This window comes from Strongylocentrotus purpuratus, unplaced genomic scaffold (assembly GCF_000002235.5).
Source record: "Strongylocentrotus purpuratus isolate Spur 01 unplaced genomic scaffold, Spur_5.0 spur5_scaffold_18, whole genome shotgun sequence".
Taxonomy (NCBI): Eukaryota; Metazoa; Echinodermata; class Echinoidea; order Camarodonta; family Strongylocentrotidae; genus Strongylocentrotus; species Strongylocentrotus purpuratus.
The window spans coordinates 26317432-26340012 of NW_022145603.1; the positions used below are offsets into that span (position 1 = coordinate 26317432).

Genomic DNA, 22581 nt, shown 5'->3' on the forward strand with positions numbered 1-22581 from the left:
TGGAAGAAGTTTACTAATCCTTTGATTGACGAATCCTTTAAATGACGAATATTTTTTATTTTTTTTTAAATTGGTGGACTTTAAAATCTTCGCCCACTCTTTCCAATTTCGCATGGAAGATATTGATCAGAATTGGTTTGGACAGGGCTTGTGCCGTCTGATGCCTCCAAACCCATATTTTTTGTAATGGTCATTTTGGCAGAAAGAGTAAACCGGTTATTAGACTTTGGATGAAAAAGGGACTGTTTCATTTATTGCTGCATAAGGGATTCGCACTTTATCAAGGATATGGGTGAGAACTTAAGTATTATCCTGACGGATGAAATTAGTGACCCATGGTTAAGGCTTCAAAAATTATGATCAAAGTTTGGGCAATGTTTAGAGATTTACAAAAACATACACAACTAGCATTATATACCATATGTTGAAGTAGCCCCCCCCCCCCCCCCCCCCCCCCCCCCCCCCACTCCCACGTATACGAACACTAAAATAAAGATGATAAAGTTGCCCAAATGGCTTGTCATACACTCAAAACTGTCGACGCGACGCGCGCTGCCTCGGATGCTCGCGGTTCAAAAGACGATCCTCATCACTCACAAAACGTAAGTTTTTAGTTTTTACGAATTATTCCAGCCTTGAAACAGAAATCGGTTCATCTCATGAAAATTAGTTAGGCTTTTCTGAAAAACACAACATAAAATAAAAACATTAATATTTATTTTTAAGCGAGATTTCAGTTGCAATGTCTACAAGTTTATAGCGAAAGCGAACTCATGAACTGTGCTGTGCTTTCGAACGCCGCGCCCCACCCATTCGAAAGCGAAGTAGCAGAGAGAGACGAAATTTTACCCGGCTTCGTCGGGGTGACAATGGACGATTACGCTCGTCGTGGAGGCTGCCCCATTCAGCCATCGCACACAATTGAGGCTTGACCTTGGGCTTTAGCTCAGCTCAGTAGATCTGTATTGATTGATTTATTGATTTATTGATATTTGTTTGGTTTGATCTTTATTAGTATCACACTAGCCTTAAGGGCTTGGTGATAATATTTGTATGATATTGAATTTCGAAATAGACCTAGGTCTAGGCCTAGAGACAAGAAGGGAGTAGATTCTAATCGACCATCTCCAGTTTTTGGCGGATCCGTTGGATGCATGGTAAAATCCCTTTAAAATACATCGCATAATAGCATATCACATATCCCACACATACCATACCATGCCAGGGTCACTGAAGAATCACATTTGCAATGGAAAATATATCCTAAATGTCACATTTTAGCGATGTAATCGGCGGTCCCGCTACCCGAATCTGAAAAATTGAGTATCTTACGCGTGTCTGTAAGAAATATGGGTACCATAAAATGAGCTTTATTTCAAGTATTTTTCAGATTTATAGCCCGATTTTGTGCTAGTCGCAAGCTCAAAAGTATCTCATCGCATGTATTAAATCAGTGCAGCTGGACACCGCAACGCACACAGAATATCTCTGTCTAATTCAGATTCCAATTTCTGATCAACGCAGAGCTAGTTTTCGACCTGGCAAGCACCTGGGAGCTCCGACGTTGGATACCTGCTCCGCTCGCTAGTGTTATAGATCAGCGCGGAAACGAATGGGGAAGTTGTGTGTCTGCAATGCATGGACGCTTAAAAAGAAAGCCTTCACTTTTGCCTTTGGATTTATACAAAATAGACTTACATGTATACATCAAATTGAAAGAGCACTTACCTTCGTAGATATTTATCCTTAGGCTTTATAATAATGTCTAACATACATGTATGTAAGCCTGCAAAGACTTATGCAATACTGCACGTAAACTTCTTCAAATTACCATGTTAAATATAAACTGGACACAAATCATCTAGGTATAGGCCTACTGTTGTTCATGAGTCATATTTCTTCCTCTCCAACAAGGTCGGTGTAGTGTACTGGTAAGCCAAGATGGCGTTTCATAGCCTGAGGATCGGCAGGTATATGACCCCATGCCTCGGCAACATGCTGATGAAGAATCGACCTCTGACATTTGCATACACGAAGAGAACCCTTCGCCTACACCAACACGACACCCAGGAAGAACCAGAAAAGATACCAGATAAGGATAAAGTGAAGGTTAGTAGACTTCATTTTAAAGGGAGTGTATCATGGGAAATACTGGTTAAATCCATCTACATCTTCTTTTGGACAACTGCACATAAACGAATGGACTTGATTAACTATATTATTATACCCAATTGGCCCCTGAGTAGGGCCACGGGAAAGACACATAGTCTCGTCATGATACACTCCCTTTAAAATAAAGGCTTGCATTCAGATCATAAAGACCGAAGGCAGACTATTTTAAACCTGAGTTACATTTAACGTAGTCCACTGATTTTTCAACACCTAAGTGCCAATATCTTTATTTCACAAATAACCGTAGTTTTGTTACAGAGTAGTTTAATTAATTCAAAGAAAGAGATTTCATGACAACATAATTGTGTTTATTCATTTTGTTACAGAATTCAGGTAAATTTAGAGGCTTGATGTGTTGTTCATTACTGGTAGGCATGTACATGTGAGGAAGTTATTCAATTTGTGAATATTTAGCAGGAGTTGGTAAATAAAATAAAATAATGACATGTTTTTATTATCAACTGCTGTCTAAAATACGCTTTGCCTGAGGAAGAGTGATAAAGTCAAGCTATGTTTCTCTTTTTGTCACAGGGTCTTGTGTATGTCTCCACATCAACAGATGTTCATGCAAATCTAGCTCTTGAAGATTGGTAAGTTAGTAACCAGGAGTACTCACTAAGATAGAGGGGGAGAGTGTAATGATATAAGAAGAGAGAGAGAGAGGGGGGGGGGGAATATTCAAAAGAAGAGTTCAAAAGTTATTTTTTCAGGTTGACAGTACACAAAGGATGCATGCGAATGAGTTCACTATACGATCGATCTGCACGCACGGTTAGGCTGTATGCATCTATCATACAAAGCCATCAGGCTGAGTACAATAGGTGCATAAACAGACTCAACAAGAGTGGATAGGTCGTTTAATGAACAATTTAGATCACCCATCATTTGTTTTATACGACAAAACTCGAGATCCTAGTTATTTGATGTAAAAAGAATTCATTTCAAGATTGTTTTGTGTCATCGCTAAAAAAACAAATCCCAAGTTAAATAGGCTTACCGGTACTTACGTTCATACCCAGAGATAACCACACTTACATGAAAAGTACCTCTATACATGATACCTAAATCTCCATGTATAAAGCCTCTGTCACAAATGCCATTACGAACGCCGTACGAACGATTTTCAGACAATGGAAATTCGGGAAGACAATTGAAAAACGGATATTCGTACGAAATTATCGTTCATACAAACCTTTGTGACCGTAGCATTAGACACACCCCTATTTTTAGGACCAAGACAAAAAACAAAAAATATGTTATAATTCTTGAATATCTTCTCGGGGAGAATTTAACCTTATTTTTGTGTGGGGTGTTGCACACTGGCAAGAACACAAGTAACGTTTGCTCTTCACTTTGACCAGGATATATAACAACACAGACCTGTCTGACACATCGCTGATGATGCTATGGAGGAATGACCCTTGCGTGGTCATTGGACGACATCAGAACCCCTGGGCAGAGGTCAACCTACGTCTGCTGTGGAGTTCAAAGGTCAAACTAGCTAGGAGAAGAAGTGGGGGAGGCACGGTATACCACGTAAGTAAAAGACATTTTTACAGCACAACTTATTAACTATTGCAAGTGAATCAGGGCCCTGTTTCATAAAACATGTCATCAATAACAAATGCTAAATTTCTATGAAAAGAATTGCTTTCAGCCAATCAATTGCCACACTTTCAGTAGCTCATAACAGTTATCGTTAATTTTTATTGATAACAATTTTTTTATGAAATAGGGCCCTGGAATTGAGCAAAGCCAGAAAAATTTTGCATGCATGAAAACAAAAGTAATGTTTGTGAATTTTGAGAGACAAGGCTCTTGTGACAGCAGTTTAAAAAAATATATATATATATATATGACTGCAGACTCATATAACGCTTTAATATTTGTTCTTTTCCCCATCTGAGATTGGGGTAATAATACTCTATGTTATGTGTTTGGTCAGCTACTCTTCTGGTAGGGTGTGATAAAAAAGACTATTATCATCGTTACTCCTTTGCAGGACTTGGGAAACCTGAACGTCTCTTTCTTCTCAACACGAGAGCGGTACGACAGAACCAGGAACCTTAATCTTATCTCTCGGGCCTTGAAGAGGAACTGGCCTCGTCTGTCTGTGTCGGTCAACGAGAGAGATGACATCATTGTGGACAACTTCTTCAAGATATCCTTTTAAAGATGACACTTGAGAATGAGGATGATGCTGAAGATGTTGATGAGGATGATGATGAGAATGATGTTGATGAGGATGATGATGAGAATGATGTTGATGAGGATGATGCTGAAGATGTTGATGAGGATGATGATGAGAATGATGTTGATGAGGATGATGATGAGAATGATGTTGATGAGGATGATGATGAGAATGATGTTGATGAGGATGATGATGAGAATGATGTTGATGAGGATGATGATGAGAATGATGTTGATGAGGATGATGATGAGAATGATGTTGATGAGGATGATGATGAGAATGATGTTGATGAGGATGATGATGAGAATGATGTTGATGAGGTTGATGATGAAAATGATGTTGATGAGGATGATGATGAGAATGATGTTGATGAGGTTGATGATGAAAATGATGTTGATGATAGTGATTATGATAATAAAGAAGAAGGAGATGATGATAATGATGATGATTTACATATTGATGATAATTTATTTAGATTAGAAACAACTTCTATCTTCTCCTTTTTTTATAAAAGATGTTTAAAAACGAAAACTGATGTAATTGAAGTAGGCGTGGTCCTGAGAAGGCGGTAAAGATAATGCTTGTGTCTTTGTCGCCAATTTGCACAAATTTCACAATACCCGTATATATTTGTATAACCTAGCAAAGCACCGCCAAAGGAAGGGGAAGAGAGGGGGTAAAAGAAATATAGACAATCTGGATATATTTATCATTATTATGATCTTGAACTAATTTTCATGATGCAGTGTTATTAGCGATATTGAATTTTATGCTTCATAGTGCCAGCTACAGTAAACAAATTAAAAATGTCTTTGGTATTAAGCTTATCTATACTAGTTTATGGGAGGGATAAAACCGTCCTGCAAGGTGACTGGACAGGTGGCTATCTCATCAACTGAGCTCTCAATTAACATAAGAAAAAGAGGATCGTGGGGGACCAATGGTCAACGATTAGGCATTGTTTTCTATATAGAGGGAGCAAGTAGGACAGTGTGGCTTTAAATAGACATGCTGTATAGGATGCATTTTCAACTTATATTATGCAATGCTTGTACTATTCCTTGACTGTGTGATTTCTACGTCTCTGGAACGTCTTCCAAGCTAGGTCGTAAGATAGCCTATCATCACTGCACCCTCCTACATAGCGTCAACACACTCAGACTTCAGGAGATGCTACACGTTAGCAAGGTATGTCCACACTACACAAATCATTGCCCAGTATCATTTGTATGAAGAGAATATATACATGTATGCTCATCAGTTAGATACTAGAAATATTTCATTTCATTTATCATATGTTTAAAGGTAATGCAAAATTTTGGGAAATTTTGAAGATTGGATGGATAGTAATTCTTTAGAATTTTGATATATTTGGATGCCCCTATGGATTTTTTATAAGCACTAGAAAATTTAGCCCCTAAAACAATTCTGCTTTCGAGAAATTGAATAATCAAAAATTTACTGGTGCTCCCGGTAAATTTTGAATACTTCAAATAGCGCCTAAGGCCATTCCATGATAGCTGCGACCATGAAAATCTCAGAATATGTAGTTGTGATATATTATTTCCAAACGGGAATAGCAAATCAGTGGATTGTAGTCAAGAAACATTGTTTTAAGGTTAAAGTAATATCAGTCTCGAGAGGGAGCTATACAACATAAAGAGTTTGTTATCTACAATTTCATCACTTTAGACTTGATTTCAACCTCTTCAACGATTATTGAATATTGTAAAATCGCATATGCTTTATATTACCTTTTAGGAGTATAATTTTATTATTATTATTTTATTTTATTAAGTAAATCGGTGATTATAATGACTGTTTACTTTGACCATTCTATCCTGTATTTCACATTATTTTAACCTTGTATAATATTTCTTTTAATATTCTATATTTACGTAATGAAGAAAATAATGGATTTTTCTAATGTATTTCAAGTAAATAAAATTGTCTCTTAATCTTGAATGTTATTTTCAATGGAAAACAAAATCCTGCTATTTGACAGATAAATCAATTAATTCAAATGTCAATTGTTGCCTACAGAAGGGTTTGAATAGTAGAGCCACGCCAAGCATTCCAAGCAAAGTGAAGAATCTTGGGGACATTGAGCCAGCGATATGCCATGAGAGCCTTCTTAAATGTATCACCAATGAGTTCTACAGACAGCATGAACCCTTTAAAGAGGCACAGGTAAACATATTGCGCTCTTTTTTTCTTTTGATGATAATAATAATAATGTTTTATTTACCCAGGGTAGCCACTTCAGTTATGAAACTGCTCTTCCAGCGGGCCCTGCATAACATAATATGTTATTACTACCCTTCTCCAATCTAATAATGCTGAGCGCCTTGCTAGAAGGCAGAAGGTCTTATTGTTATAAGTCTTTGGTATGACTCGGCTGGGGTTTGAACCCACGACCTCCAGTTCATGAGGCGGGCGCTCTAACTACTGAGCCACCATGCCCGGTAATATAAATAATATATTGATAATATCAATGAATCTGCTTCTGTATAACCAGATACTTTCATGAATTGTGAATGATAGCTGTCTGGCAACGAGAAATGTCAAAATCTGATTTGATGAAGTTTTCACATTGTGCGACTGAGCAATTTGCGGATGCATGGTAGGATTGCATGGACCCTTAAAAAATGTTGGTTTTATAATATTAGGGCAATATTATATTTGTTTTGCTGTTTACATTCTGCAACAAGTTATCTTTTATAATCCATTTTGTTTCCTTAGCCCATAGCAGTTCAGAGTTTCTTATTTACTTTATTAATCAGTTTTCCCTCATCAACAATTAATCTTATTTTCCCCTCCTTCATAATATGAAGAAAAGAAGAAAAAAAAAATCAAAATCAAATTTGTTATTAAGTGAACAAGTGTGTAGAGAATCGCATAATTTAACTGGAAAATTGTCATTTTATATTTTACACCGTGTTGCCAATTTAGAGGCTTTTAATTTAATGGCTCTTATTCGGGAACAGCACATTGTACTGCTTTGGAAACAGACTCAAATTTTCTCTGATTTTTTATCTTTTTGCTTATATATACAGTAATGTGTAATTCCTAGCATTCTGGATTAAAAGATAATAACAAAATGTGACTTCAAGGAAACACTGTATTGCTATGGGTTACAATATTTAATTAATATTTAGTGCTTGTGGTAATTATAATGCTTGTATTACCGGTAGATAGTGTTTGTAGTAGTTATAGTAACCATTCATATTTGTTGTAATGTAGTATGTCTGTCGGAATGTACATCCCTGTTCAGTTGTCTCGCAACCCCTGTATGCCAAGCAGCTGAAATGGGTAAGGGGTTCGGTTTTTTGTTATACTAATATAACAAACAAATGTTCTTGAGCAGTATATTTAAGCCTACAAATTGTTGTGTGGTTAGAAGAAGGGCATATGCGTCCTGCTTAAACCTTTTTCTTTTAATATGGCACTAAAAGAAGAAGGTCGTTAGCATAAAATGCCTGTAACTTCAGGAATATGTTCTTATTTGATACAAAAACTACTCAGAATACATGTACGTTTATGTACATGTAGTAACCCTCCATTTCCACTTTTTTTTAAAAGTCGATAAAGAGAGATAGCTATGTCATTTTGTTGAAATATGGTATGATATGTACCGGTAATAGAAGTGAGTTACTAGGGCTTTCTTTCATAAAACTTATTATCGATAAACTAAAGTTGCAATAACTGTTATAAGCTACTGAAATTGTGGCATTTGATTGGCTGTTAACAAATTTGTCATAGAAATTCAGCATTTGTTAGTGATAACAAGTTTAATGAAACAGGGCCTAGAACTTTGTCTGTACTCGCGCCTTCCTGTCAATCACTCAACAAAATGGTATACTAATACAGTGAAACCTGTCTACAGGGACCACCCAAGGGAAACACAAAAAGTGGCCTTTGTAGACAGGTGGTCTTTGTAGACAGGTTCCTTTAGTACATGATTCAATGAGAAACCATTTTCAAGGGAAACAACAAATGTGGCCTTTGTAGACAGGTGGTCTTTGTAGACAGGTGGTCACTAAAGCAGGTTTGACTGTACAGTGAAACCTGTATATAAAGCCGGCTCAAGCAAAACATTAAAAGTGGTCTTTATAGACAGGTAGTCTTTATGTGCAGGTTCCTTAATAGTACATGTTTTAATGGGAAACCACATTCAAGGGAAAATTGAAAAAGTGTTCTTTTAAAAACAGGTGTTTTTTTTATATAGAGGTGGTCACTAAAGCAGGTTTGACTGTGTATTAAAGTGGACTGTAGTGTGGGTGAATACGATGATGCAATAACTTCCTTACAGAATGTTGATATTGCATCGTGTGCTACTAATACAAAACAGATACATACTCTCCTCAGGACAGAGGCTCTTTCACAAATGACAATTTTAATACCGTATGGGATTTTTCTCTCCGACATTTATTGGCAATTAATGACAACTAATGGGGATGAAAAAGTTAGCTGGTGTAACAATTTAACAAAGGCCCAATGCCTACCCATCATCTGTGTGTTATAAGATATAGAAATATGAATCTTACGAGCTTTTAATGAAAAAAAAGAAAAGATAAACACTGTCTTATGTGGTATGTGAAAAAGCCTTTATTTTCCCCTTTTTTTCTTATTAAATTTATTTATTTATTTATTCATTTATAGCCAAACTTGCTCAAGATCAAATCCAAACCAACTGAATTTTGGCCATTTGTGGTAACGTACCAGTAATTGTTTGTTCGGTCTTGTTGGTGTAATTGAGGTTTTAATGAAAATCAATCATTTCTCTTTTTTGTCAAGTCTGTGTTCCAATCTGTTTTCTCATGCAGGTGTACAAAGTCGACCCAACAGATGAAGAAACTTGGAAAGGAATTCCTGCCATGTCTGAGGATTTAAAGGTGAGTTTAATTCATTCTTTGAGATGAAAAAATGTTGCAGTTACTGTACGATTGATTTTGACCCAATAAAGGGGTGTATGTCCAGCATGGTTGAGTTTTTATTTTCTATCTTGTATGTTCTGAAAGAGTATACTCTTTTTTATGTTATAAGTACTTGGCAAAGCAAAAGTATTCTCATCATATTGCTACTACTATTACTACTAGCACTGATGATGATGATGACGGAGATAGTAGCAGCATTATATGCTTGCAGCAGCAGCAACAACCACAATAACCACAACAAAAATAATAGGAATAAACAGAGTGTTCCTTTTATAGTGCCCCTCCATTTACAATGTAGTTAAGCGAAGTGCTTAGAGTAATGTGATTTCCCTGGTCACTAGATTTGTGCACATTTTCCACTCCTTGGGGAGCAGTCCAGCCAATCGCCTGTTTACAGGCGTGCACAGAGTTTTTGTTTGTTCTTTAGAAATATCTGTTTAATTTAGCTTATATATGTAATTGATTACCATTACCTTTCATGTCTGTACCTTTCCTATGTATTTCATCTATTGCACAAGCTGCGCCTTGTGCATTTGACTGTCAAGTGGATTTGGCGCATTACAAATCTTATGTATTATTATTATTATTATTATTATTATTATTATTATTGCAGAGTTGGGACTGGGTCTATGGCAAGACACCCCGATTCAGCGTGACGGAGACGAGAGGGGCCATCAAAGTCACCGTGCATGTACACCAAGCCACCATAGAGGGTGTTATTGTGGAGGCACCACCAGGCTGGATGCACATTGATAAGGTCCAAACCTTCACTGAGCATATGAAAGGTTAGTCAAGTGTACTTAAAAGAAAGAGAAGTTTGAGATCAGGGGGGCATTTCACAAAACTTTGCCATCAATGGCAACTACCATGGTAACAGGGTTTAACAGCCAATCAAAATCAAGGTTTCCATGGTAAATACCATTCATGGCAAAGTTATCATCAATGGTAAGTTTTGTGCAACAGGGCCCAGTACTCCAATCTATCTTTATCAAAATGTGATTTCACTGCAAGTACCGTACGCAAAACCTTTAACTGTTAAGATAAATACCAGTTATGGTCATGCGATTGCATTGTGAAAGAAACGTTGTGGAATCGATCAGAAAAGGTTGATCATCTAGCATATAAGTATTGGTGTGTACTGCAAGGTTCTGGAATCATCAGAATGATAAGAAATTTGGCCCAGTCTTCGTAAAGTTACAAGCACTGTACACAGGAAGATGTATATGGGACTACGCACACATGCGTGGCACGTGCGTTTATCTCTCACATACCAATAGATAAACTAATTTACCAAATATATCAATTAGTAGGCGGTTTCCCGGCAAAATTGTTATCATCATGTATTAGTCAAAACATATTCTTTCACATGATTGGTAATAAGAGCTTCCATTTCATTTTTTGAAATTGGGGCGTTTCCAATACTGGTCTTTACCTTTAAAGGTAGTACAAAGATTTGGGAAATTTTGAAAATTTGCTTGATAGTGATTCTTTACAATTTTTATACATTTGGATGCCCCTGTGGATGTATTATAAGCACTAGAAAATTTAGCCTCTAAAACACTTCTGCTCTTGAGAAAAATTGAATATCAAAATTTACCAAATTCATGACCTCATACCAAAAATTTGTATTAACTTTAAGACCAGCTCTATTTATTTCTCATCTTTATCACCAGGACAATATTTCTGGTCCGACAACGTCGCTGATGCTTTGTCAGTCTACCTCAGTACCACCGAGAGCGACGCGGAGACGTTGCGACAGTATCGTCTTCTGTCCAGTATGATACGGGATGCAGCAAGCTGACCAAACCAATGAATAAAAAACAATGAGTAATCCCTATGAAGTGTGTGAAATCAGCCTCGTCAGAACGTCTATGCAAACGGTGAAGGTTGCACGACTGCTGTACTAGTGTGAATGGAGTATTTAAAGAGACATGCATGTGTGTATTAATCAATGTCTCATTTCAAACATTTTGGTACAGGGTTGTTTTGCATATGTACAGAAAAGATTATGATGATATTGATGTTAGGTGTCTTTTATACAAGAACACATGTGTCTTTAATAATTGACGACGCAATACTAACAGTTGGTTTACGCACAAATATTTAAAAGATTATTGTATTTATACAGGGCTGAACATTAAAACTATATACTATATTTTTGGGCATAGCCATGGTATTTGGTCATTTGAATAGCTTGTGGGCCAAAATAAAGAGTGCGAATATTGGCTGCTCAGTGCTTTGAGAATGTGCTTGTTTTAACTAACATTTTTTGTGCTTGTAATGTATATCTTTGACTCGAATCGAGCAATATTTTTATGTAGAGTTTCTAACTAAAAGGCAACGTACAGCTTACCTACATGTATAGAGCTTCCACATAACAGGGTATGTAAGTTTTTGTGAAATTGTGAATGCTTGCAATGTATATATTTAGGTTGAGACTCCATTCAAATTTACCTTGCATTCGGGATGAGGCTGAATTGAATTCTATTAAATTCAATCCAATTCAATTCATTTGCAATAGTTTTGTCCGGTAAGAAGCAGAAGGATGTTTGCTCTGTATTAATCTTTTCAAGATAACGCCTTTATGGCTCTCGGCAGAATATAATGTATGGACTGTGGCTGTACCTTGAATTAAATCGCAGTATGAGCAGTTATTTATTCATGAATTAGATAAGAAATATTTTGTGTGAATTGTTATTGGTATCACTATAATGATGGTGCCTCTTGGTTTCTGATGCTATAGCTTGGATATTTTAAAGTACATGTACATGTAAAATGCCAGAAACTGTCTTTTCAACTCTTACCTGCCTATTATAGACGACTATGGCGATACATTTGGAGATTGAATATCCTGTTTGTAGGTGTATATCATCATCATTACAGTCTTCATCCTTTTTGTTTTTTTCATTATCACCATCACCATCATCATCTTCATAATCATTATTATCATTATCATCATTACCGTCATCATTATCATCATCATCTTAATCAATAGTTAATGTCCTCATCATCATCAGCATCTGCTTTGAAATCAGATTCAACAATTTTTCCAAAGTGTCATATTTTTGTGTAAAAAAAAAACGTTTTTGAATCTCAGGTACATTTTATTCCTTATTTTGTGTATATCTTTCTTGTTGTATTACCTTTTAATTACCAATTATTTTTTACCAATTATCATCATTCTGTTCTATTTATCTCTCTTGAGGTAGGCACTAGGTAGTGTGCCATCTAAGCGTAAAAGTTCAAAACTTGATCGTAATTTATGTTGGTAGAGTATTATAATTTTTCTTTCTTCAATTTGATATATAACAATTTTGTACAATTTAGATTGCTCACTTTCTGTGCAGTGTATTTTCTTATTATGATGTAATCGTTTTATAACTGGGATAGTATTGCTGTCTAATATTTTGAAATAAGAGGTTTTAGGGTGATGATAACTGACAATTATAGTCATTTTAATTTTATAATCTACATGTATTCATCTATTATGGAATTATTGATAACAAAGTTTTAAAATGTGTGCTATACAAGAATGTTATTTCCCTAAGGAGTTGCAATGTTATCTTTAATTGTGAGATAAAATAATCATTCGGAGAAATGAAAATATATAATTGGTCACAAACCTCTTAGAGACATAAAATGTCCAAGAGGCATTGCCTTTGATAAATTGGATCATGTATTCTATGCAATTATCAATTTTGCAAGCAGTTTTTTCTCCACAAGTATAATACGAAATTGATTTATAGTAACATAATGCTTGCATTGATTACATGTAATGACACGATCATTGTGATGTATGTATAAACAACTAAATTATTCATACTCTTACCAAGTTTTGTAATAAGTATGCGAAAAACCATTTTTTTTTTTTCCCACTCTTTTTTTTATTTTTTTTTATTTACGTTTCTTGAGACTGTAAAATATTAAAGCTTTACATCGAAAAGTATTCAACAAAAGGCTTAATTCAACCAATTCACCATACATTCTTGAGTTACGAAAATCACAAACACCAAATTTACAAGGGGTATGAATTATTCAGTTGTTATTCTACACGTGTAACGCATCAATTTTCAATATAACTAACAGTCTTACTATTTATTGTATTTATTTAGCAGGGAAATCCTTGCCTAAAAAATTCAAAAATATTGTATTCCCATTCATTCACAAGCTAGGCGATTAGTATGGTGTCTCCAAAGTACTATGTGAGAGGATCAAAATTGAGAATATTGTCCCCTAAGAAATGTTATTCCACTTAGTTTTGTGCAAGAATTTTTATCGGGTCAGTATGTACCGTTAAGGTTTTATACAATCTATTATTTTATAAGTTGAAGATGAATTTACTGTGTCTTTTTATATTTTACCGATGCAGTGTATGTGCTTTTTGATGAAAAGATAGAGAAACTACGCAATCTTTATCTTTTCATACATATAATCATGTTTTATCTATTGTATTCTTGATGTTCTGCCTTCATCTCTTATCAAATTCTCATTTAGATATGACACGATAAACCTCCACAAACAAAAAAAAGAGTTCACATCTTTATTTACATGCTCAGCCAATGACAACTGTGCAACAAAGTTCCTATGCGTATTCAATTAGCTCTGTGTTATAAAATAGGTAATGTGAAGAGTATAAAAACGTGAATAATGCCATCATTGTTTTTTTGCCACGGTTTTGCCTTGTCGTATCTCAACGAACTTTAACTCTTACAGTGCCTAGGTGTTTTTCTAGTTTCAAGATTTTATCAAAACACGAATCATGCTTACTTTTCAAATGTTTGTATTTCTTTAATTATGTTTTATGTCACATAATATCATGTAAAAAAAAGTTGTAGAAAATTAAATTCTCTTTCTAATGATACCAAATATGTCTAATATATTTAATTTCATAAATGACATTTTTTAGAATGTAAATGATTTTTTTTAGTCCTTTACTTTTCTGTTCCTCATACTGTTACCATTGCTTAATGCAATTCAAAATGTGCCTGTAGAAAGTGTAAAATGTTCTCAATTTTTGTTTTATAGTAACTAACATCTACCAATAATGACAAAATGTAGAATGGTTGCTTTATACTTCAAACAGTGATATAATATCACTATAGTATACATACATGTATTCTTTGGTGGAACAGTATGTGATTGAATCAAGCCTGTCTATCGAGGTCACCCAGGGGAACCATTAAAAGTGGCCACTGTAGACAGGCGGCCACACTTAATTAATGCCTTTCTGGCTCTGAACAAACGATATCTGTGTCATAAACACAGTGCGAATTGAACTACGATCGTAAATAAAATATTACTGTGGGTAACTGGGCATTTATAAACTACAATCTTATATACAATAGTACTGTGGGCAACTAATGCACTCATTATTTAAAAAAATTGATGTTAAGAAGGTGTGTAGGACCATGCATACATGTATCTTCTGATGCTTATCACTGTATGCTTTGTATTACAGTGGAAACTCGTTATAACGAGGTCCTTGAGAATATAAAGAGCTGGGACCAGTAAAATCACCATGTTGTAACAGATACCTTGTTATATCAGAGCTCCTTATACCGAGGTTCCACTGTATCTAAACATTTAATTTTCTGTATGTAATCTAACTGCAAATGCATACATGCCAACTGTTCAGATTAAAGAGGAACATTCCTCTTTTTGGGAGAAGATAATTATCATTTTAATGCAGGTGTTCCTCTTCCTGTACAAATGTGTCTGTAGTATTGAATAGGAGAGTTAGGATTGTTCCTCTTTTTTTTTTAAATAGCATAATTTGTACAGATTTCTGATTTTCAAATGTTGGCATGTATGCAAATGTATAGCATTTAATTTGGTGTGCCTCTTTACCTCGATTTCAAAGATATTTATACATTTTAATGTAATGTTTCTTCAAGTGAGAAATAAAAATGGGGAAAGTAATGAATTTCTTTGTAAGTGTCTATGTGTGCCTGTTTTTTGGTAATACCAATGTGTTGTTTCATTCTTTCTCTCAATCTATCTCACAATTTCTTTGTCTATTTTAAATGTATTTCTCTCACTCTCTTTCCCTCTCTCCCTTTCCCTCTCTCCCTTTCCCTCTCTCCCTTTCTCTCTCTCTCTCACACACACACACACTCTCTCTCTCCCTCTCTCTGGCATTTTTATTTCAATATTCAATGACCATTCTATGAGTTTCAAGTATTGTCATCATGGCATCCTCTGATTCTGTGCCTTCTATGTTCTTCTTTTCTAATCAAATGTTCTAATTCCTGTCAACTTTATCAAGTTTTACGAGAGAGGAGAAATGGTCCTGTGAATGCACTTGAATCTTTCTCAGAGATCCTTGCATATAATATACATAAAACATGGGAACAAAATAAATTAGTAGAGATTGTGTGTGAACAATGTCCATTTACATTTATTGAAGTAGATTCCTGATCACTCAATTGAAACCTGATATATATATATCATAAAAAATAACTATAATCATAATATATGAGATTTGTAAGGTGCCAAATCCTCTTGAAAGCGATTGCTCATGGTGCACTTGTGAAATAAACATAAAAAAGGAGATCAAATAAAAGCATCTGCATTATAAACAAAGGAACAGACGTAAGATGGAACGTACAAAAATGACACAACAATTAAATTATATGCGAAATTAAACATACGTTTTAAGATCATTTATAAATGCTTCAACTTCAGCTATTACAAATATCCCAAGGGAGAGCATTCCACAGTAAAGGCCCTGCATGAGCAAAGGTTTCATCCCCCTTCTTCATACTGAGCTTGTTTAAAAAACAAGAAATCCTAAGATTTTTAGAGCGTAAAGATCTGGACGGAATGTAAAGATTTATCAAAGTAATATTGTACTGTGGAGCAGAGCAGTGGAACTATAATAATAATAATAACTCCATAATAAACCAGTAAGTTGCAAGTTCTTAACAAGTTCTGAAATAAAATTGTTCTGAGCCAGGAGGGTTTTAACTTGGTTTCAAATTAATTTATTTGAGTTAACACCCTTCTGGCTCCAAACGGAAAAAATATCCTTGAAAATATTCCCTACTCCTAGCTTGCAGGAGGAATATTGCAAGGGGCACACAGTGGTAAAGATGGCCATAAGGTGGGTGACATGGGGATCTGATGAGGTGTAGTTATGTATCTGGAATCTTCTATGGATATGACAATGTTTGTTTGTTTGATTGCGTGATTTTTTTTCTTCCATCTTCTCTCTATATATCTCCTTCCCTCTCTCTCTGCCTTTTGTATATACCTGTACATTTTCAATTACTAGTACTGATATAATAAGAACTGGTTAAAATGTACTTCATATAAAAAATAATTCATTTTGCGATCATGGCTTTTAACCCAGTCTATTGACTTCCTTCATCATAAATGATCACCTAGATCGTCTTTACTCTCTTCAACAGGATTGGTAGTTACTTCCTTCTTGCCCTGCCATGTTTGCATTGTCTTGCTTAAGCATATGATGAAAAGTTCATTGCCTTCCGTCATTAAACCTTGTCACCTATTACATCTTTGCTCTCGTTAGCGACTTGATCGGTAGTTACGTCCTTCTTGCCTTTCCACTTGGAAAGTGTATTGTCAAGATGTTTGATGAAAAGTTCAGTCTTCAATCACACTTTGTCATCTACTACATCTTTGCTCTCATCAGCGACTTGATCGGTAGTTACGTCCTTCTTGCCTTTCCACTTAGAAAGTGTATTGTCAAGATGTTTGATGAAAAGATCAGTCTACAATCACAACTTTGTCATCTACTATATCTTTGCTCTCATCACCAACCTCATTGGTAGTTATGCGCTTCTTGCCTTTCCACTTGGAAAGAGTCTTGTCCAGACGTTTGATGAAAGGTTTGGTCTTCCATCACACTTTTTCATCTACAGCATCTTTGCTCTCATCAGCGACTTGATCGGTAGTTACGTCCTTCTTGCCTTTCCACTTGGAAAGTGTCTTGTCCAGACGTTTGATGAAAAGTTCAACGTCCTCTCTCGTCATACCGATAGCTGCAGCAGCTGTCAGGTAAGCAGAGGGGTAGTTGTTGGAATGAGAGCCAAAGCCTTGAAAGGGATGACCGTTGATTTCCTTAGAGACGCCTTGTGGAACAACTCTGGAGAAAATAATAAACAAACATATGAATACTTTAATTCCATAAGGAGCTAAATCAATTTTGTAAGGATTGTTTACCAGATTTTGTACAGGCGTCTATGAAAAGGTGATATTAGAAGATGCGTTTTTTCATAATTGCTCCCAAAATTTAGTTAAATAATTTTGTTGAAAGACGTGTACTTTAGTGAACAAAGTTATGATATCAATAACTAAATTTCCATCAAAAGTAGATTTAGCTCCTTTTGGAATTAAGCTCTTAATATATTAAAGTTAATCACACAAAAAAATATCCTGTGCTGCTCCTACAACTTTCAGATATATCCATTCCACAACTACAAAATTCTACAAGGATCACACTTTTTTTTTTGCTGAATAAAAAAAGAATCAGCAGATGCCGGTAAGTAAATATTCAGAGTAGATAATTTTTTTTTTTACTAAGAAACATATAAGACAGCACATTGTGGGTTAATCATGATTGACACGGTCTGCTGTTGGACACACTCTACTGCCAGCAGACAGTTTCAAATATTATCAAACGAATTGGACAAAAGATGATAAATGAAGTACTATCTACTGACCTAGCACCAGATACACATCTAGTAAACAGCATGGATCCAAGCTCTGTCAAAGCCTTCCCATCACCATCTGGTTTGTTTACAGTCATCGCCATGGATATTGGGTTGTGCGGTGTGTGCAGCAATCGTTCACCGTGCTTCTCCGCAACCTTTGCCAGCTCTTCACCGAGAAATTTGAACAGTTCCTTCCTTTCCTGGTAGATAAAGATGAGGAAATGTCAATGCATTTAAAAAAAGTGTCCTGGTATATTGTAGGGATGTTGTAGTCTAGTGGATATGTCATTTTAGTGCCTTAGCAGGACTCCAACCACAAACCATGCGATCCACAGTTCGGCGACATATCCACTAAACCACGACACTTAACACTCTGTTTTACAGTAAGGCTGTTTCAATAGTTCTACATTTCTTGCATTCACTACTTTTAAAGGAGATCAACATAACATACCACTGAAGTATAAGGTGATAATCAAGTTTTGTGAAAGATGGTAAACAATCCTAACAATTTGTCAAAAATAAGATATCTAACCTACTCTTTCAATATCTATTTTTTTTAAATTTTCATGTGTAACTTACTTATCATCTTGTGTATTTCCCAGATCACTCATAAATGATCATTTAAAAAAAAAGGTCCATTCTGATAACATATTTACAAAACATTACAAAGACTTGTCCCCACCTTCAATAGATTCTTGTAACCCTTAGATCCAAGTGAGAGCAGAGTGATGAAGAGATCTATAGAGGGCGACGCAGATGCTCGCCCAGGATACGTCTGCCCGATTCTGTCCATGAACTCTCGATCGAATCCTGCGATGATCGAACCACCGACCGGCACCATGAAGTTCTTGTCCGTACTCTGCACGAAGGCATCCACTCTCCCAATCCTAGACGCTTCTTGTATGAGGTGCATGCACTTGGAAGACTGCACACCATAGGCATTGTTGATCACATGGGGGATGTCCTTCTCCTGACAGATCTTGGCTAGTTCCTCTAGCCTTTCTGGAACCCGTGGTGCGAAGCAACTCGTCGTGGAAAACACAGCAAGGATATCATCGGCTCCTAGCTCGTCGATCTTCGCCGACACAGCTTCGATGTCCGTCCTGAGCTCGTCGCCCTCGAGCTTGTTCTCGATGACAACGGATTCGAAACCCGCCGTGACGATGGCCTTGAAGCAGGACTTTTGGTCGATGCGGGGCCAGAGGATGAAGCGTGCTTTCGGTCTCTGCTGCCTCAGTGTGAGGAAACAGAGGACAAGGCTCATTCCCGTTGCCATGGGTACGACGAAGCACGATGCTGCACTCCGAACTCCTGAAAATATTGAGAGGTGAATGAAATGTTGAGCAGAAGCTATTATAAGACATTTTGCTGTCCACATAAACATAGAGTTATGCCTTATGTTGCAGATGTAAGGTTTTATTTAGCTTTAACAGTATTATGTTAAGTGTTAAGTTAAAGGACAAAATGAATGGAGTGATTAGTGTAATAAAATGACCTTAAAACAATTACTTTAGAATTATGCATCATTTGATTGAAATTAAGGTTAAGAAATAAGATTGATTAATTTAAGATATTGACAGCACATCGATTGCTATAAGTGACTGCTCAGAGCCAGAGAGGGTTAACGAAGGGTTATAATGTTTTTGGGGCCCTCAAAGCAGATGATATCTGGACGATCTGGGTCCTCTTTCATCAAACTTGTTATCTATAACAACTGCTAAATTTCTATGACAAATTTGTTCTCAGCCAATCAGATGCCAGGATTCAGTAGCTTATAACAGTAGCTTGTAACTTGTTATTGGTATCAAGTTCTGAACGATCTGGGCCCTGTTTCACAAAACTTGATACCAATAACAAGTTACAAGCTACCGTTATAAGCTACTGTTATAAGCTACTGAAATCCTGGCATCTGATTGGCTGAGAACAAGTTTGTCATAGAAACTTAGCAGTTGTTCTAGATAACAAGTTTGATGGAACAGGGTCCTGTACCTGTCATACGTAGGACATCAAGAGCCATGGAGTTGGTGAGCTTGGAGAGGATACTGGAGCCAGCAGCCTTGGGTTGTATGGCCGTGATGTCTCCTGATCGCCCTATACCATGAGCTAACCTAGAATAATAATAATAATACTCAGCTTTTATACATGTATAGCGCTTAATACATCTCGGACGTCTCTAAGCGCTTTACAGATATACTATTACCCTTTAGTGCTTGCTCGCACACACTGTGTGCACAATCTCCACTCCCTGGGGAGCATTCCAGCCAGGCGTTACTTGAAGCTCAAAAACAGTTTGACTAACGATGATGGTCGCATCCTACCAGGTACCCATTTAACACCTTGGTGGAGAGTAGCAAGTGTAGGTTAATATCTTGCCAAAGGATATTAGATTACATGGAAAAATTAAACATGAACATGGACTAAAGGTGAATGCAAACCTTGTATTAAAAAGAAACAAATTTGTGAAAAAAATCTGGTCCTTCATTTCAAATTGAAAATGTTAATTTTGTTGAATATCCTTTCCAAATTTCAAAAGGGTAAATGAAAATCTTGCAGCTGAAAATAAACCATGTCTAAAACTAGAGGAAAGAATATTCAGCTACTTGGAAGTGAGGCGAGAGAAAATGTCAATGCAAGAGAGAGAGATTTTTTCCTGCAAAAGGTCATTAAGAAGACAAATAATGATGTACATGGAATAAGAGAGCCAGGGCGATGAAAAAGTGACTGACAGAATCATGCAGATGTACTCACGCACCCATCCCAAGAGCTAAGGTCAGTGATCAGATGTTCTGTGATCCAGACGTTTACAGCTAGCCAAAACAGTTCAAAACGTTTCATTTAGTACCAACTACATATAGTGACCACCTGTATAGAAAGACCACCTGTTCTACAAAGACCACATTTTTTTGTTTCCCTTGAAGACGGTTTCTAATTGAAACATGTACTAAAGGAACCTGTACATAAAGACCACCTGCCTATAAAGACCACTTTTCTTGTCTCCATTGGGTGGTCTTTATAGACGGGTTTCAGTTTCACTGTAGGCCTATCATTATAAAGTCAGTGATCAGATGTTCTATCCAGAGGTTTACAGCCAAAACAGTTTTAAGCCTTAACATTTCAGTTAGTACCAACTCTCATTTGATAAGGCAGAGATATAGTATCCTGTGTGAATACTATCACAAACATACAAGCATGCAATGAGAATCAATCTTACCCATAATGCCTCCTCCTGACGGCATCGGAAGCGACCCGACCTTCCCTCTCTCCTACTCCGCAATTCCCCTGGAAGTTATTACTTTCCATCACAGACAGCTCTCTGAGGAGCATCTCGATGGTCTCCTCGTCCCAGCCGTCCTCTGGCCATTTCCGTTGCTCCAGGAGATGCTTGACCTTGTTCTCCCTGACCCTTCGCGATTCTCGGCCCTGCTGGACGTACGTTGCTGGAATGAGCTTCTCGCACACAGCGTAGGTGTCTGGATTCATGGCGGTGGAACTATAGTGATATTGCCTTTGATAAAATGAAGGTAGAGAACAATTAAAAAATAAGAAAGATATTGAATGTCTAGCTATCAGTTAGGGGAAGTCCAACATTTCATTAAATTTACTTATAAATTTATATCATCTTCACTATGTTTCTATCTTTAAGATTTTGTTCTTCTTGTACATGTGTAACTATAGTCATAGGTTTTGTCTTTTACAACTTGTTGTTATTATTGCTATTTTATTTCCAGTTTGTCAAACTTTTCTAGCGTTAATTGGCTCCAGGAATCCTGAGTGGCCAGGGAGGGGAGGGGAAAAATCTAAAATTACACAATTGGTACAAAAATAAACTGACGAGCCAAACAAAAAAAAGTTTCCCTGGCAAAATTCTTTTACATGATTGGTAATAAGAGCTTTCATTTTATGAGAGGGGGGCGTTTCCAAAACGTACATTGTCATTGACATTAGGCCTAAAATCCTAATTCATTTCATTTTGAAGCACCATTTCCTGATCACTTACATCACACATCATTCACTGAGCACAACTCAGTCATGTCAATCATGTCAACTCAATCAAATCTGGGTTAATTATGCAGAGTGGGTGGATTTGGGGCAATTAAGGGAGATTGAGATCGAGCCCACAAACAATGGAAAAAAGGCCAAAGTTTGTCAAACAGATCTTTATAAATCAGCCAACACAACAAGACACATCACTTGAACTCACAATTGTCACTTTAATTTGTTTATTTTTTTACAAACTTAACTAGAGGTTCAGTCTTAGTATATTAAACAGATTTACATCTTACCCAGTATTAAAGACAAAGTGTGTCTCTTCAAATTTGCTCAATATCTCGGCCTCGGTTCAATGTCGAAATCATTTGATTCTCTCCAAGCCTCCATTGTCCATTGAGAAAAATCAGAATTGTCTAGCCTTTAATCGATGCTTTAGTTTCATTTTGGTTATTCTGTCCTAGGTGACATTGTTATAAATGGAACCACAACTTAAAAAATCGAGCCTTATTCAATCTTCAACATGCAACAATCTTTTATGGGGATTTTATTTGAGAAAACAGCTCATTATTTACTTTCAAATTTGATTAAATTCAGGATTTCATACAAAAATATTTAT

The 22581-nt window shown here is 36.2% G+C and overlaps 2 protein-coding genes across 4 annotated transcripts; one reads left to right on the top strand and one right to left on the bottom strand.

The window, feature by feature from the left end:
• Positions 1-517: 517 nt before the first annotated feature.
• Positions 518-11473, top strand: LOC100888139 (lipoyltransferase 1, mitochondrial). 3 transcript variants are annotated; one of them, XM_030989620.1, is made up of 10 exons: positions 518-602; positions 1915-2109; positions 2704-2762; positions 3534-3708; positions 4175-4334; positions 5445-5551; positions 6407-6553; positions 9190-9258; positions 9914-10085; positions 10974-11473. In XM_030989620.1, the coding sequence occupies exons 2-10, from the start codon at positions 1942-1944 to the stop codon at positions 11099-11101; spliced, it is 1185 nt and encodes a 394-aa protein (XP_030845480.1). In that variant the 5' UTR covers positions 518-602; positions 1915-1941; the 3' UTR covers positions 11102-11473. The 3 variants fall into 3 exon arrangements, with proteins under 3 accessions (XP_030845480.1, XP_030845481.1, XP_030845479.1); XM_030989621.1 differs by having other exon boundaries at positions 4175-4333; positions 5444-5551; positions 6410-6553; XM_030989619.1 differs by having other exon boundaries at positions 528-602; positions 1925-2109; positions 4175-4333; positions 5444-5551.
• A 5016-nt stretch (positions 11474-16489) lies between these two features.
• LOC575747 (O-phosphoseryl-tRNA(Sec) selenium transferase) lies at positions 16490-22444 on the bottom strand. Its single transcript, XM_776125.5, has 6 exons — positions 22259-22444; positions 21187-21480; positions 19965-20083; positions 18658-19286; positions 17985-18175; positions 16490-17407 (listed from the first exon to the last, which is right to left on the bottom strand). The coding sequence occupies exons 2-6, from the start codon at positions 21453-21455 to the stop codon at positions 17164-17166; spliced, it is 1452 nt and encodes a 483-aa protein (XP_781218.4). The 5' UTR covers positions 21456-21480; positions 22259-22444; the 3' UTR covers positions 16490-17163.
• Positions 22445-22581: the final 137 nt, after the last annotated feature.

Coding starts and splice junctions, on each gene's coding strand:
- LOC100888139 (XM_030989620.1), top strand. CDS start 1,942: ATGGCGTTTCATAGCCTGAGGATCGGCAGGTATATGACCCCATGCCTC. Junction 4,335..5,444: donor TGTGGACAACTTCTTCAAGA/TATCCTTTTAAA, acceptor GTGATTTCTACG/TCTCTGGAACGTCTTCCAAG. Junction 9,259..9,913: donor CCATGTCTGAGGATTTAAAG/GTGAGTTTAATT, acceptor TTATTATTGCAG/AGTTGGGACTGGGTCTATGG.
- LOC575747 (XM_776125.5), bottom strand. CDS start 21,455: ATGAATCCAGACACCTACGCTGTGTGCGAGAAGCTCATTCCAGCAACG. Junction 19,287..19,964: donor TGATGTCCTACGTATGACAG/GTACAGGACCCT, acceptor CAATATTTTCAG/GAGTTCGGAGTGCAGCATCG. Junction 18,176..18,657: donor GTTACAAGAATCTATTGAAG/GTGGGGACAAGT, acceptor TTTATCTACCAG/GAAAGGAAGGAACTGTTCAA.